Here is a 17,411-nt window from a genome sequence, read left to right on the forward strand (position 1 = left end):
TAATGTTTGGCATGGTTTTATTGATATGTCAACCACAAGAATAATTCTGGAAGAGGGTTAGAAAAGTAGGCAACCGACAAACACAAATGGAAAGCAGAACACTGTCATGTAGGTAAAATAATGATATGGCTTGAATCCTTCAGAATACGAACAAATTGTAACCAAAGTATTAAGCCACAATTGTTCACACTAGTTTCATGAAGAGGAATGGATTTGGAAAGAAAGAAAATGCAACAAAACAACCCTGCTGGTTTATCAAAAAGCAGTGAAACAAAAAAAAAGAAACAGTCTCAACACAAAACATTTAAATATCAAGGCCAGTGTATGAAAAATATTTACAAATCTTCTCATTAAATTGAACTAAATAGCAACAACAATTGCATAATTTGGTCTCAAAGTAGACAGTCAAGTTTAGGCTGTCAAGCCACCGCTTGGAGAATTATAGCCACTACCTTGTTACAAACAACGAGCCAGCATGTGATTCCAACACCACCTGAAACACAGGCACAAGAGCAGGTGAATGAATAATCATTATATTACCATTTAGATCCAGATCCAGAGACCAGATCAATGTCATCTAACCTCATTTAAAATTGTAAACGATAAAGATTCTCAATCACAGATCAAGCCAAACAATTTAAATCATAAAAATGTGACAAATCCACAGGCAGGGATTTAGAAGTGATCCATAGGTATTACTGTTCTTAGAGAAACATACTTTTGGGTTTAAATAGAGCTGAGGAAACATCTGCTCAAAAATTACTCTTTAAAGAGGAGGGAACTGGTATTCATTCTGCTCACTTTGAGCTTTAAAACAAAACAGACATTGAGTTGAATGGATTGAGTTGAATGGATTGAATAGCACTAATACAATCCTCATTTACCTCCATTACTGTTCATTTATATAAACAGTAGAGCTATCTGCATACCTAAAGGAAGCTACAGGTGCAAAGTACTGTAGGCTATACACTGTACAGTAAGTTCTGTTATCCTGAAATATCACTGTGTGTCTGAAATAGCACTCTATTCCTATCTAATGCACTACTTTGAAGAGTGTCCTTTGGTTAAAAGTAGTGCACAATATAGGGAATAGGGTGGCATTTGAGCCGCAACCCCTACTGGTGTTAGAGCCCCTCTCAGGGCAGGCGCTGTAATCTGTTTTACCTGCTAATCCAGATGGGAAGGCCACCATTCGCTCTAGAGGAGAAATCCACTTACTGGGCAAGACCGTCACTGGGTCAGCATAGTATTTCCAGATCAGAGAGATCATCAGCACAGCCTTGGAGAGACGGAAAGGGGGGGGGGGGGGGGGGGTCAGTCATCATCCCCAGTCCCAAATCTCGATTAAATATTTGCATAGTTTCCTATTGCAAGATTGTGAAATAATCTGAGCTACTATGAAAATATACCAATAAATGTAAATAATAATAAATCTGCTCTACTTCACTTACCTGCAGAATATAATACACTATGTTGACGACCCATTTGATTTTGGTCTGCTGACCAGTTCTGGATTTAACTGAGGGAAGAAAGGAAAATGCAAACTTCAGACAACAAACTGACGACTGGGTGTGGTTTCCCCACAGAGACAATTTGTCACAATGGGACTGTAAAGGTGTCCGCAGGCTTCCCATCCGAAACAGTTTGGAACAGTTTGTGCATATATTATGATGGCATTATGTGACGTTTTGGTCTTCGGCAAGGGTTTCTTCAGCTGTTCGTGCACACAAAAGCATTTCTTGAGGTAAAGCGAAGTCGGTGAAACCGATTTGTCTCTCGATGAATGACCACAAACACTTCATTGAAGAATCCCTACTGTTGACCAATCACCGACGAAGGGGCATAGACTTCGGCTACAAACTTTGGCTTGCCACTAGAAACATTTGTGTGCACGAACAGCTGAGAAAACCCTTGACGAAGACCAAAACAAAAAAAACTATAGTCATAATATATATACACAAACTGTTCCAAACTGTCTTTAAGGCTAGCAGGTGAGACTGTACAACAGCTGGTTAGGAGTTGAGCGAGACAGTGACAGAGAGGTCAGCAGAAGTGTTGCCCCTCCCCAAAGAAGCTTTGGTCAAGCCACTGGAAGTGTCTGACGTCAAGGTCACCTTTATCTTCATTCATCCTCCACCAGCTCTACCCTGAGGATTATGGGAGATTTATAATTCAAAACCCTCCATGGATTCATACCGATAGCTGCATTCACTTAATCACTTTAGCCAACTACCCTAAAGATATGAACATTTCTACCAAGCATTATTTCCCTGTGCCATTGTCCTTGGATTATGAATTTTAAATGATAGGTGGTGTGGTAGAGTTACTGTGACTCCAGTGAGAACAGGAATATGCAGCCAATACAGCACATTCTACCCTTAAACTAAATGTCAACGGAGTGTAGTACGAACTACTTAAAAAGGCCTCTACAAGTATATACAGTGCCTTCAAAAAGTATTTACACCCCTAGGCTTTTTTCCCACATTTATGTGTTACAGCCTGAATTTAGAATAGATTACATTTAGATGTTATGTCACTGATCTACAAACAATACTCCATTATGTCAAAGTGGAATGATATTTTTAGAAATGTTTACAAATTAATTAAAAAATGAAACGCTGAAATGTCTTGAGTTAATAATAATAAGTATTCAACCCCTTTGTTATGGCATGCATAAATAACTTCGGGAGTACAAATGTGCTTAACAAGTCACATAATAAATTGCATGTACTAACTGTGTGCAATAAAGGTGTTTAACATTAATGACTACCGCATCTCTATTAATTACATTTTGGATGGTGTATCAATACACCCAGTCATTACAAAGATTCAGGCATCCTTCCTAACTCAGTTGACAAAGGAAGGAAACTGCACAGGGATTTCATCATGAGGCCAATGGTGATTTTAAACCAGTTAGAGTTGAATGGCTGTGACAGGAGAAAACTGAGGATGGATCAACAACATAGTAGTTAGTACACAATAATAACCTAAATCACAGTGTGAAAAGAATTCCAATATTCCAAAACATGCATCCTGTTTGCAATATCGCACGACAGGGCTCCTGAGTGGCGCAGCGGTCTAAGGCACACCATACTCGTTGCAAGAAGCATCACTGCAGTACTGGTTCGAATCCAGGCTGAATTACATCTGGCCGTGATTGGGAGTCCCATAGTGCGGCGCGCAATTGGCCCAGCATTGTCCAGGTTTGGCCAGGGTAGACTGTCATTGTAAATAAGAATTTGATCTTAACTGACTTGCCTAGTTAAATAAAAGGTTACACATACTGCAAAAAAATGTGGGAAATAAATTAACTTTTTGTCCTGAATACAAAGCATTATGCTTGGGGCAGATCCAACAAAACGCATCACTGAATACCACTCTTCATATTTTCAAGCATGGTGGTGGCTGCATCATTTTATGTGCTTGTCATTGGCAAAGACTATGGAGTTTTTTAGGATAAAAAGAAAAGGAACAGAGCTAAGCACAGACAAAGTCCTGAAACAAAACCTGGTTCAGTCTGCTTTTCAACAAGCACTGAGAGACAAATCCACCTTTCAGAAGGACAATAACCTAAAACGCAAAGCCAAATATACACTGGAGTTACTTACTAAGACAACATCGAATGTTCCTGGCTTAGTTACAGTTTTGACTTTAAAAGCGTCATGAAAATCTATGGCAAAACATGAAAATGACTGTCTAGCAATGATCAACAACCAACTTGACAGAGCTTGAATTTTACAAAGAACAATGAGCAAATATTGTACAATCCAGGTTTGCAAAGCTCTTAGACTTACCAAAAACAGCTTAGCTGCAATTGATGCCAATAGGTGATTCTAACATGTATTGACTCAGAGTTGAATACTTATCTAATGAAAATATATTAGTATTTTATTTTTGCATTATTTATTTTTGTGACTTGTGGAAGTGGTGTGCTTCTGAATGGTATTTTGTGTAGATCGTTGACAATAAATAACAATTAAATCCACTTTGTAACAACAAAATGAGGAAAAAGTCAAGGATTTTTAAGCCTTGAGACACGGATTGTGTATGTCAAATCAAATTTTATTGATCACATACACATATTTAGCAGATATTGCGGGTGTAGCGAATTGCTTGTTATCCTAGCTCCAACAGTGCAGTAATATCTAACAACTCACAACAATACACACAAATCTGAAAGTAAAAGAATGCAGTTAAGAAATATATAAATATTAGGACGAGCAATGTCAGAGTGGCATTGACTAAAATACATTACAAACTGGGTGCTTCGAGCCCTGTATGCTGATTGGCTGACAACTGTGGTATATCAGACGGTATACCATGGGTATGACAACAAAAAAATATTTTTACTGCTCCAATTACATTGGTAACCCATTTATAATTGGAATAAGGCACCTCCAGGGTTTGTGGTGCATGGCCAATATACCACGGCTAAAGGCTGTGTCCAGGCACTCCTCGATGCATCGGGCATAAGAACAGCCCTTAGCAGTGGTGTATTGGCCATATACCACACCCCCTCGTGCCTTACTGTTTTATTGGAATACAGTATATACATATGAAATGAGTAAAAGAGTATGTAAAAATTATTAAAAAGTGACTAGTGTTCCATTATTAAAGTGACCAGTGATTCCATTTATAGGGAAGCAGCCTCTAAGGTGCAGGGTTGAGTGACCGTGATAGTAGCCGGCTAGTGATGGCTATTTAACATTCGGATGGCCTTGAGATAGATGCTGTTTTTTAGTCTCTCGGTCCCAGCTTTGATATATACTTGTTCTGACCTCGCCTTCTGGATGAAAGCGGGTTGAACAGGCAGTGGCTCGGGTGGTTTATGTCCTTGATTATCTTTTTGGCATTCCTGTGACATTGGTTGCTGTAGGTCTCCTGGAGGGCAGGCAGTGTGACCCCGGTGATGCGTTGGGCAGACCGCACCACCCTCTAGACAGCCCTGCGGTTGCGGGCGGTGTAGTTGCCGTACCAGGCGGTGATACAGCCCGACAGGATGCTCTCAATTGTGCATCTGTAAAGTTTGTGAGGGTTTTAGGGGCCAAGCCGAATTACTTCAGCCTCCTGGGGGTTGAAGAGGCGCTTTTGTGTCCTCTTCACCACACTGTCTGTGTGGGTGGACCATTTCAGAAGCTTTTTGCCATCTCTACTGCGGTCCCGTCGATGTGGATAGGAGCGTGCTCCCTCTGCTGTCTCCTGAAGTCTACGATCAGCTCCTTCATTTTGTTGACGTTGAGGGAGAGGTTATTTTCCCGGCACCACTCCGCCAGGGCCCTCACCTCCTCCCTGTAAGCTGTCTAGTCATTGTTAGTAACCAGGCCTAATACTGTTCTGTCGTCTACAAACTGGATGATTGAGTTGGAGGCATGCGTGGCCACACAGTCATGGGTGAACAGGGAGTCCATGAGGGGGCTGAGCACGCACCCTTATGGGGCTCCTGTGTTGAGGATCAGCTTAGTGGAGGTGTTGTTTCCTACCTTCACCACCTGGGGGTGGCCAGTCAGGAAGTCCAGGACCCAGTTGCACAGGGCGGGGTTCAGACCCAGGGGCCCGAGCTGAATGATTAGCGTGGAGGGTATGCTGAGTTGTAGTCAATGAACAGCATTCTTACATAGGTATTACTCTTGTCCAGATGGGATAGAGCAGTGTGCAAAGCAATGGCGATTGCATCGTCTGTGGATCTATTGGGGCGGTATGCAAATTTAAGTGGGCCTAGGGTGTCAGGTAAGGTGGAGGTGATAGGCTAGTTAAGGAGGCTAGTTAAGGATCCTATCAAAACACTTCATGATGGCAGAAGTGAGTGCTACAGGGCGAGTCATTTAGTTCAGTTAATTTGCTTTCTTGGAACAATGGTGGACATCTTGAAGGAAGTGGGGAATACAGACTGGGATAGGGAGAGAATGAATATGTCCATAAACACTCCAGCCAGCTGGTCTGCGCATGCTCTGAGGATGTGGCTAGGGATGCTGTCGGGCCGGGAGCCTTGCGAAGGATGACATGCTTAAATGTCTTACTCACGTCGGCCACGGAGAATGAGAGCCCACAGTCCTTGGGAGCGGGTCGCGTCAGTGACACTGTGTTATCATCAAAGCGAGAAAAGGTGTTTAGCTTGTCCGGGAGCAAGACGGTGTTCCCTATGTAATCCGTGATTGTCTGTAGACCCTGCCACATACCTCTCGTGTCTGAGCCGTTGCCTTGTGACTCCACTTTGTCCTGACGTTTTGCCTGTTTGATTGCCTTACGGAGGGAATAACTGCACTGTTTATATTCAACCATATTCCCAGTCACCTTTCCGTGGTTAAATGCAGTGGGTTTTAATAGTCACAGTCGGAACAACATCCCCTATAAACTTCCTGATGAACTCAATGTTATTCTCAGAGGCAACCCGGAACATATCACAGTCCGCGTGATCAAAACAATCTTGAAGCATGGATTCCGATTGGTCAGACCAACATTGTATAGACCTTAGCACGGGTACTTCCTGTTTGAGTTTCTGCCTATAGGAAGGGAGGAGCAGAATGGAGTCGTGATCTGATTTGCCAAAGGAAGGGCAGGGGGTGCCTTGTAGCCATCCTGGAAGGGAGAGCAACAATGGTTGAGAGTTTTTGAAGCGCGATTACTACAGGCAATGTGTTGATAGAACTTCAGTAGCATTTTTCTCAAATTTGCTTTGTTAAAATCCCCAGCTACAATAAATACGGCCTCAGGGTATGTGGTTTCCAGTATGTTACAGTCCCTGTTGCCTCTCTGGAAGGAGATCCTCGTTCTGAGCTCGTCTACTTTATTGTCCAGGGAGTGAACATTACCGAGTAATATACTCGGAAGCGGAGGATGGTGTACACACCTCCTGAGATGGACTAGAAGTCCACTCCGAATACCTCTTCTCCGCCAGCGGTGTCTTGGAGCAGCCTCTGGAATAAGTTCAATTGACCTGGGGGGTATGATCAAAGGATGCAATTCGAGAAAGTAATATTTCTGGTCGCAATGCTGGTGAGTTACCGCCGCTTTGATATCCAAAAGTTATTTCTGGCTGTAAGTAATAACACAAAAAAACATTCTGGGCTTATAATGTAAGAAATATCACACAAAACAAATTAAATACTGGAAAGTTGCTGAGATGCTAGCATAGCTTCCATATCTGTTGGCGCCATTCAGAGGGGGCTAGACTAAATGAACGGGGTATTGTAGTAGGTGCCAGGCGCACCGGTTTGTGTCAAGCACCGCAACTTGACACAACTGTGGGAAGCATTGGAGTCATCATCCCTATGGAATGCTTGACAGCTTGTAGAGTCCATGTCACGACAAATTGAGGCTGTTCTGAGGGCAACTCAATATTAGGTTGAGGCTGTTCTGAGGGCAACTCAATATTAGGAAGGTGTTGTTCATGTTTTGTTCACTCAGTGTACATGTGCCTAGTCCCCAATAGAGACATGGACCAAATTGGTTATTAAAGAGTTTTCCCATCTACTAAATCAGCTGAGAGGGAAGAGAAACAATTGGTGATACCTCCGCCATGTCTCATTATTTTAATAGTGTTGAATTTTGTGAAAATCTAAAAGTTTGGGGAACAATGCATACTTATCTGTGTTGACTTTAGATAATAAACTATATTGGTTATGTTGAATAAGGTGTTGTGTGAGGCCTTTTGGTGTGAAATTTCTAGAACATGTACATAAACGATCATAGCGTTGAGGGGTAGAGACAGAGATATAATGCTGTCCGCTTATTACCATAAGTCTTCAACTTGTCCGTCATCTTGTTGATCTTGCGCTCGAGCCGTGCGTACCTGGCGAACTCGTCCATCATGTTGATGGAAGAAAGCTCCTTCTTCATGGTCTGAATCGCTGCCCTGATCTCTATCTCATCTTCCACATTCTTCTGGAAAACTTTGGACAGCTTCAATAGAAGAAAATACAGCCAAAAAGATCAATCTAATGGTTTCTAAGCATGTTATTCACGAGTTGCATTTTGATTCACTTAACTACTGGGCAGTGACTGGCTGGGGTAGCCTGCTTAAAAGTGAACTATGCAGTAAGGTATCATCACAGATAATTGTGTTATCAAACTGCAGGGTGTTAGCACAAAATAAACACAGGAATTAGCACTAATCAATGGCCGATTAAGAGGGATTCATGTGTTTTCTCCAGTTATTGATTTGATGGCAACATACTTGTGTATTGACAGTATTCTATTTGCTATTAGTGTTGCATGATATATCGAAACATATGTAGTTTTTTTAATACTAGACCATGACAAACGGTTCATACTAGAATTGTTGTTACTTTCAGTACTTCTGTAAAAAGCCTGCACTGGGAGTCTGTGCTGCATTCTGTTCCCCAATCATGTTGCACCGAAGTTAACACACTTGAATATTGTGACACAGCATGTAGAAATTTTTTAACAATGTCCATACAGGCTAGAACACTTTACAATGCAAGAAGATACCAGTAGCTTCCAGCTTTGAAGGCTAACTTTCCTTGCTAGCTGACAGCTAAAGCTAACATCGATTCACTTCCCTAGTACTTTGTGATATTATGCAAACCATAACACAAAATATGCTGATTTAAAAGCAGATTGCCTCCAAAAAATGAATTCACTTATTTGGTCTTGGTCTCTCTCTCAAATCTCTCCCAAAGATTATCTATAGCCTCTGTTGCTCTGATGGGCCGCTCCCCTCTTTCCTTTTGAATGACGTCATTAATGATTAAAGCAACAGAGCACATTTTTATCAAATAAGCTACTTCTAAGTAAATGTTGTTGATCAGTACAACAAATAAGTCCCAAATGTAAGGGAAACATATTGTATGTTACCTGTAGCCCCATGAAATCAGCCAAAACAAGCTCAATAACTTAATGCATGCACACACTCCTACTGAATATGCATTAACTTGTATTGTGGATAGGCCATGAACTACACCTTATTTCACCCAGTTTATCAGGAGATGTACAATTCAAATACCATTATATTGTTATGTATTTATATTGGTAAAAACAAAGTCAAACGTATTGTATAATGTATTAATGAATGCATGCATACATGGCTGTCTCAGAAAAACTTTGAAGTAAAACAATTCTAACATAATGATTTCAAGCATTTCACTACACCCGCAATAGCATCTGCTAAATATGTGTACGTGACCAATACAAGTTGATTTGATATTGAGCTCAATATATCCCTAATAATTGAACAGAGTAGTAGTTGAATGTATCTGTCTGGATCAAGCGCCATTCGATTACTTTAGCTCATAAGCATTCTTGTTTTGTTGTTAAGGTATCGAGTGTCAAGTATATATTAAACTTGGAAGACAAAATGCTGGTATCATGACAACATTATCTGCTACTGTGGCCTATGTGGCCAACACGGGATTTGGTGTTTAAGGATCTGACAACATTTTACATTAGTTTAAATGTTGCTTATGGAAGAAAAAAAACACTCATTTGAATCAATATCACTTTGCCATAGCACTAAACCAATGAGATATGCACAGCTAGACTCCATTATACACGTGATGTTATTTTCCAGATTTCAAACTCAAATGTACTACATACCCAAATCTGGCATTTACCCTTGTATCACGGAAATGTCTTAGACTAAAAACACCTATGGTGCTAAAAAGAGCAAGGGAGGATCAAGTCAAATAAATTCATAGGGAAGATTACATCGTTTTGGTGAGAGGGAGATGAACAGTCACAACCAGCCATTAACTGCCGGCGGGTCTTTGTCAATCCCGCCCAGTAGAACGAACGTCATGTCATGTTTCTGTGCTAAAATGTTACAGATAAACATGCCGGCGCAATTTAAAAGTTTGAACACACATTTACCGGTACAACTGGGCTACAATTTCTACACAATGTTACCACATGAATGGCATACTCACATAGGAGGAAATTGAAGGTAACAACATTTTGACGAGGTTGCATAAGACCACAGACCCTAAGACCAGCAACCAGACGTACACAGTCGCCATTTTCCTTTGATTATTTACAATAGCCGTCGCTAGGGAAGCACACCCCCTTGTCTTTCTACCCCGTGTAGATAAAAAAAAAACTGATAATTTTGTATTTTTGCCTAGTAACGTTGGCCTGTTTGATTTATTTCCCCCCAAAATCCTACGTGTATGAAAATACTGCATTGTTACTTTGTATTCTGATAATATTGGGTATTGTGTGTAGGGAATCTCTCCATATGTGGAGTTTAAACGTTTTAACCAATATTTTGCCATAAAGGGTATGAGCAAGTATAAGGAGTGGGTGTCGTGGTTTCCCACCCCTCGTCGAAAGGCAAATAAATATAGATCTGATTGGCATGTAAAGATATCCACACAGGTATCTCGCTATGATTTGAAAATGTGTTGACGACTCCTAAAGCCAATCAATGGCCAGGGGCGGAGAGTGGTTTGTCCGTCAGGTTAGCGCTGTAATGAATTGAATAGGGGGGGTGGAATCCAATCCGGTTTGAGCTAGTTTTGTTCCAATGGAACATTAACGTCTCGCTACGCTGTAATAGAACGTACTGTTTGAATCTTATACCGAACAGTATTTTTCTTGCTCCGTTTTGGAACATTGCCCTCTTTTTTTCTTTTAACAAATACGCAAAACAGCCATGCCTAAAAGGAGCAAAGTAAGTAGAATATTTTTGTATTGATTTTGTGTCATTTGAGAGATAAAACACAATTGCATGAAATGCATGTATTTTTGCACGTACAATTGTTGAAATGCAAGTTGTTTTGGTCCTCTTCGCTGCAACATTGTTACACTGCTGTTGTGTGCAGTCAGGAGTTTTAAAATGTATCACTCTGTTTTGATTTGCAAAGTGGCGGGTTTTCTTCGTCTTATCTTTTCACGCTGTGATTTTACTCTTCGGAAATTAAAACTGGTGAAATACTTGGTGCTTTATATTTACCTTATCCAGTCTTGTAACTTGGGGGGTTTGTCACTTTTTTTTTTTCATGGTGGTTGTTTAAAAATGTAATTTACTTAAAGCCAGACAAAGAGAAGTAGGAGTTAGCCATGTCGTGAGATGGCTATTCTGCAGAAATAAAGTTGGTGACATCAATCTTTTTTTTAAGCAAATATGACTGCACTTATTGTATAACATTGAATTTTAATTTAATTCCGTGTATCCATATCCTTCAGTGCAATATCATTCAAATAACTTAATTTGTTGGGATATGTTCAACGCTCGGTGGGCGGTATGGTATGCAGAAGACTGCTTCTAGGGTTCTTCAAAAAAGGGCACAAAGTCGTGTGTCATGGCTGCCCTTGTGAGGAAGACAAACATTTACGTTTTTCTTGCTTTGCAATATCAAAATGTATAGTTACAACGTAATCTGCTTAAAAGTTGACGCATGTCACCCTACATCGTGTAGAATGTTTGCTTGTGTGATTTTATTTTATTTTCGTGTGCCCTTCATTTTGTTGTTTGCTCGAGACAATTCTGAGTTATGCAATGGCGATTCGTCGACATCACAGCGCCGCTCTTGTTGCTGGGGATTTTAGTAGATTCTGTAACCATTGAGTCGCTGAGGATCTCGGAGAGTTCGAAATTCGAATGAATGGCGGGAACGCAGAGTAGACGGGCTGGTCTGCGAAGAGGACAGTAAATGTTGCTTGGCAAATGTCCATTTATCACGAATGAATGCGTTGGGGGGAGGAGTCGGATTCCCCTCTGTAAGCGAGTACAAGCAGCATGGAGAAAATATAAACTGCATACTCCTTGCGTCCGGTCTCCTTTCTCAAAACCCATTGGAGGAAAAGGTCAGAAGGGCTTTTTCCATCCAATGGTGTTTGAGAAGGAGACCAGGGGCACGCAATTGAGTTCTTCCCAGGGTACTAATTATTGGCAAGTTAATTGGTTCATTACTTAATGACTGAAGGAAGTTGACATGTACTGTATTTGTATTAAATAGTTTATGTATGATGTAAGTGGAACAAACAAGCAGATATGGCAGTGACCATAACACTGTTGCCTCCTTAGGCCCACTTTTGATTACACAATTTCAATTCACAGGGCTTTATTTGCATAGAAGTATATGTTAACATTGCCAATGCAAGTGAGGTAGATATTATACAATTTCTCTAATACTAATGGCATTTAAACTGCCCCTCCCCCAGTACAACCCACCTAACACGGTTGCCCTGCTGAGTTGTCACTAACATTCCTCTCTCCTTTTATCACAGGCAAACGCTGATGCTGAGGCAGCAGAGGTGAGTAACATATTACTCAAATATAATTTTATTTGTTTATCAAGGCACTGGTTCTTAACAAGTATGTAAATGTTGAGTACAATTCTGTTGCTTTGCCACCAGGGGCCAGCATCAACCATGTTGTCAAAATCTGCTCCTGTTTTTATTAAACAATTGTTTTTTTCTTTTGAAATATTTTGCAGCCCAAGAGGAGATCTGAGAGATTGGTAAATGTGAGTATATTACACACCTTTGTAGACACATTTCATTTGCACCCAAAAACAGACAATTTCAGCTAAGAATCACATGCTAAAATGCCTTTAATTGCAGAAACCAGCCCCTCCAAAGGCAGAGCCCAAGCCAAAGGTGAGGAAGTGCTGACATTAACCACGTTGAATGTACATTTAATAGTAAATTAAGTGCAGTTAAGGACTTAAGGTATTGTGTGTGTGTGTACATACACACAGAAGGAGAAGGCAGTACCCAAGCCCAAGAAGGCTAAGGAGGTGAAGAAGGCTGCACCTGAGGAGAAGGAGGCGCCTGCAGAGAATGGCGAAGCCAAAGCTGAGGAAGAGGTAAGGGGCTGATGGGATATGTAGGTATTTCTTCTTACAGATAAATGAAAAAACAATCCATCTATCTTTATTTAACTAGGCAAGTCGGTTAAGAACAAATTCTTATTTTCAATGACAGCCTAGGAACAGTGGGTTTAACTGCCTGTTCAGGGGCAGAATGACAGATTTGTACCTTGTCAGCTCGGGGTTTTAAACTTGCAACCTTTCGGTTACTAGTCCAACGCTCTAACCACTAGGCTACCCTGCCGCCCCATGATATGGTGCTCTTTTTTTCTCTCTTTTTTTAATATACATTTTTGTTTGATTTTCAGGAACCAGCCACAGAAGAACCTGAACAGAAAGAAGATGCGGCAGAATAACATCTCTCAAACCACATCTTTTATCACTGCCCCCTATTCCTCTTTCTTGTACAATTCAGGGGAATATTTTTATTGACTTTTCTAAATGCAAGTTTTTTAGTAGTTTGATTGTAGAAACACATTTTTTTTATGGAACAAATACATTTGGAGACGGATTTCATCACATCCCACATTTTTACGTCTCCGGAACAATTACGGTTATTGTAAATGTCAAAGGTTTTTAATTTTGCCGTGGGGTGGGAATGGGCCAGGTTGCTGCATCAAGAACATGCAAGCACGTTGTTTACAGGATCCGGTCAAAACGGAGAGCTTGCCTGAGAGACTAACATTCCATAGGCTATATGAGGGATGGTATTTGTAACCTGTATTGTGGGGATGAATTCCTCAAGGGGCAACACAGTTTTATTGTTTATAATGAGAAATGTTTTAGAATGTTGTAAGCCGTGTTCCGTATGTTAACTATTGTACTCATGCCATTTTTTTTCTTAACCATTCTGCTTAATAAACCTATTCCCTAGCACTGGAGTTCCTCCCTATCAGGCCTGTGCATTGCGTGTAATTGGTTTTGTCTCTGTTCTGTGATAGCATTGCAATAAACGTGTACAGCTGCTGTTTAAAAGGGTTTTCAAACTTTCTATATGCAGTGTGTAATGGTACATTGTAAATTGAATTCTTTGTTCTTAGCCAAGCTAATGACATAAGTGTGAAACATACTGTTGACTATGGTTCCTTTTGATGCTGAGAAACTGTACATCCACTTGAGCTGTCAAATACACAAACCAGCAATATTCATGTGGGTTTTAGGTATCAAGTACAAGTGTACAGTTCTTGTATTCTTTGTTTATAGATGTGTCATGATTGGTATAAACAAACCAATAAAAATGTGGTTGTAATCGTTTGATCTTTTCTCATTGTGTGCTAAATAGACTGATGTGTGAATCCATACAATCATGTCAATACTACACAGTATTTTAGATATGATAGTTCTGGTTGTCCACCAATGCATATTGCATTAGCTAAAGAAAAACATGCCAGTTTTGAGACTCCCATGACAACAGCCAGTATCTGTCCTCGATGTGAAAAATATAAATACATTTAAAGTGCATCTGCCTCTAAAAACAATTTATTGCTGTGGGGCTAGTGAGGGACCATCAGTAAATTGTCAATGGCTTCACATTTCAATGACAAGAAACCGACTATAAATTGTAGAAATGTATAATTAAATATTGAAAGCATTTAATGAGAACTAAAGAATGTGCAACATGAAAATATTGTCCTATTTACATTTGTAATTTATTGACAGCTCACAACTAGCCCCAGGTAGCCTAGTGGTTTGAGCATAGGACTAGTAACTCAAATGTTGCAAGATCAAATCCCCGGTAAAAGGTTAAAAAAATCTGTTCTGCACCTGAATAAGGCAGTTAACCAACTGTTCCTAGCCTGTCATTGAAAATATGAATTTGTTCTTAACTGACTTGATCTGGTTAGACTGTTTCACGTTATCTAGAAGGGTGTGTCTGTACTGTTTTGGCAGAGTGAATGTAGCTACGAAATTTACATAAGAGAAATGTGAATACTATGCGGCTGTTGACCTTAGGATGTTTAGATGAGCCAAATTATAACTGCGCAATATATTTCTACCAATCAAAGTTTAGAAGATTAACAAAATGGTAATAAACAAAAACTAAATCAAACTCAGTTCAGAATTATAGCCTTTTTGAATTAACTTTGGAGATGGCGGCCCTGTGGAAGTCCTTCATCCAAAGGTTGTTGAATGCATGCACTGAAACGACCCGAAAAACAAAAACAGGATACTGAATTTTTTTATTTTGGCATCTTAAAAAGGTAGAAATTGAGTTTTGCCTAATACGGCAATTCATATTATTTTTCCAATATACATTTTTACAGTGAGTCAATATTGGTCAAACACCATGCCCCTTGGGTTAAGCGCTTGACCCAGCTGCTGGTAAATTAGTCTATATAGCTGGGTTAAAACAACCCAGCACATTGGGTTGAGGGATTGATCAAGCAGCTGGGTAATTTAACTAATCCTTAGATTACATTCAGTGTAATCCTAATTTCAATTTTGCTTATACAGTGCCTTCGGAAAGTATTCAGACCCCTTCACTTTTTCAACATTGTTAGGTTACAGCCTTATTCTAAAATTGATTCAATAAATGTTTGTCCTTTAATCTACACACAATACCCCCTAATGACAAAGCAAACAGATTTGTAGGAATTTTTGCAAATGTATTAATAATAAAACACCTGAAATATCACGTAGGTGTTCAGACCCTTAACTCAGTACTTTGTTGAAGCACCTTTGGCAGCGATTACAGCCTTGAGTCTTCTTGGGTATGACGCTACAAGCTTGGCACACCTGTATTTGGGGAGTTTCTCCCATTGTTCTCTGCAGATCCTCTCAATTTACACGTCTCTCCAGAGATATTCAATCGGGTTCAAGTCTTGGCTCTGGCTGGGCCACTCAAGGACATTTAGAGACTTGTCCTGAAGCCACTCCTGCGTTGCCTTGGCTGTGTGCTTAGGGTCGTTGTTCTGTTGGAAGGTGAACCTTTGCCCCAGTCTTGAGGTCCTCAGGGCTCTGGATTAGGCTTTCATTAAGGATCTCTCTGTACTTTGCTCCGTTAATCTTTCCCTCGATCCTGACTAGTCTCCCAGTCCCTGCCATTGGAAAAACCTAGAGAGTTATAGAGTTGGTTGAGAGCGGTGTTAGTGCCAGCTTCGTTCTATGGTGTTAAATAGACAGCTACAAATAATATAGATGAGAACTCTCTTGGTAGATAGTGTGGTCTACAGCTTATCCTAAGGTACTCTACCTCAGGCAAGCAATACCTCAAGGCTTTTTTAATATTAGACATTGCACACCAGCTGTTAATGACAAATAGACACACACCCCCACCCCTCGTCTTACCAGAGGTAGCATCTCTGTTCTGCCAGTTCATGGACAATCCCGCTAGCTCTATACTGTCCATATCGTCGTTCAGCAACATCTCGGTGAAACATAAGATGTTAGTTTTTTTATATCCCGTTGGTAGGATAATCTTAATCGTAGGTTATCAATATTATTTTCCAATGATTGCATATTAGCAAGAAGAACGGATGGTAAATGGAGTTTACTCGCTTGCCTACGGATTCTCAGAAGGCTGCCCGATCTGCGGCCCCTTTTCCTGCTTCTTTTCTTCATGCAAAAATGTGTGGATCTGGGCCTGTTCCAGTGAAAGCAGGATATCCTTCACTATTCTCATGTCCAGAAGTTATTTTCAGGTCATAAGAGACGGTAGCAGTAACATTATGTACACAAGTAAAAAAACAAGTTAAACAAAATGCAAAAAAAATAAAAAAATAGCACAACTGAGCTCAATTTCGAGTCTCATAGCAGGGTCTGAATACTTATGTAAATAAGGTATCTGTTTTTTATTTTTAATACATTTGCAAAAATGTCTACAAACCTGTTCTCGGTTTATCATTGTGGGGTATTGTGTGTAGATTGCTAAAGATCCTTTTTTTTAAAGAATATGCCTGTAAAGTAACAAAATTTGGAAAAAGTCAACGGGCCTGAATACTTTCCAAAGGCACTGTATATTTGTGCCTTCTCTACCATCCCACCCCCTCCTTTTCTGACACAGTCAAGATACAATGTTAAATGTCAAATCATTTGCATTTCAGAACAAACATCACATCCAATGTAGAATATACAAATATATACAAAATATATAAAATAGCAAATGGAATCAAAGCCCGATTGTCTAAATATGTGTTATTTCATAAAATAAGATTTCATAAGATAGGACTATTTGTTAAAATTTAATTGAATTATATTTCAGAAACCAAACAGTTCAATCAGACTAAAGCCTCAGTTGAACTTGATGTGCACACTCAGATTGCAATCTGAGAAAAACAACGCATGCATGTTTGAGAGTCTGTTTAAGTAGTATTAACACAGATCTGTCGATCAGACAGTGCCACAGCTAATCAATAGATTAGCACATTCATTGACACACTTCAGCTATTTTAGGCGACAGCACAAACACACACGAGCTGTGTTCGAATACCCATACTAAATACTACACACTTAATGAGTATATACTACACCATTAGTTCATTTCAGCATACTGTAAACCAACGGTATCCTTTCAGTTGAGTGTACAAGCGCTTCACCTGTCTACCAGAAGTTGATGCTGTTGCTATGCAACCTCTTGCTAGCATAAGAAATTACTATCTAGACATTTTACGATTTGGGGTGTGTTCGTAAATTCAATCTGGAGTG

The 17,411-nt window shown here is 40.0% G+C and overlaps 2 protein-coding genes and 1 long non-coding RNA gene across 5 annotated transcripts; 1 reads left to right on the top strand and 2 right to left on the bottom strand.

The window, feature by feature from the left end:
• Positions 1-9,991, bottom strand: LOC115105588 (guided entry of tail-anchored proteins factor 1-like). 3 transcript variants are annotated; one of them, XM_029627791.2, is made up of 5 exons: positions 9,882-9,991; positions 7,734-7,899; positions 1,452-1,519; positions 1,219-1,279; positions 1-493 (listed from the first exon to the last, which is right to left on the bottom strand). In XM_029627791.2, the coding sequence occupies exons 1-5, from the start codon at positions 9,969-9,971 to the stop codon at positions 420-422; spliced, it is 459 nt and encodes a 152-aa protein (XP_029483651.1). In that variant the 5' UTR covers positions 9,972-9,991; the 3' UTR covers positions 1-419. The 3 variants fall into 3 exon arrangements, with proteins under 3 accessions (XP_029483651.1, XP_029483650.1, XP_029483652.1); XM_029627790.2 differs by having other exon boundaries at positions 1,165-1,279; positions 9,882-9,990; XM_029627792.2 differs by lacking the exon at positions 9,882-9,991 and adding an exon at positions 9,664-9,734 and having other exon boundaries at positions 1,165-1,279.
• A 469-nt stretch (positions 9,992-10,460) lies between these two features.
• Positions 10,461-14,021, top strand: LOC115105589 (non-histone chromosomal protein HMG-14-like). Its single transcript, XM_029627793.2, has 6 exons — positions 10,461-10,624; positions 12,184-12,210; positions 12,393-12,422; positions 12,520-12,555; positions 12,657-12,764; positions 13,076-14,021. The coding sequence occupies exons 1-6, from the start codon at positions 10,607-10,609 to the stop codon at positions 13,121-13,123; spliced, it is 267 nt and encodes an 88-aa protein (XP_029483653.1). The 5' UTR covers positions 10,461-10,606; the 3' UTR covers positions 13,124-14,021.
• Positions 14,022-14,930: 909 nt separating this feature from the next.
• On the bottom strand, positions 14,931-16,306 carry LOC135563815 (uncharacterized). The gene is made up of 2 exons (XR_010460552.1): positions 16,056-16,306; positions 14,931-15,821 (listed from the first exon to the last, which is right to left on the bottom strand). It is a non-coding gene; the product is annotated as an uncharacterized LOC135563815 (long non-coding RNA).
• Positions 16,307-17,411: the final 1,105 nt, after the last annotated feature.

Source organism: Oncorhynchus nerka, linkage group LG22, assembly GCF_034236695.1.
Source record: "Oncorhynchus nerka isolate Pitt River linkage group LG22, Oner_Uvic_2.0, whole genome shotgun sequence".
Classification (NCBI taxonomy): Eukaryota; Metazoa; Chordata; class Actinopteri; order Salmoniformes; family Salmonidae; genus Oncorhynchus; species Oncorhynchus nerka.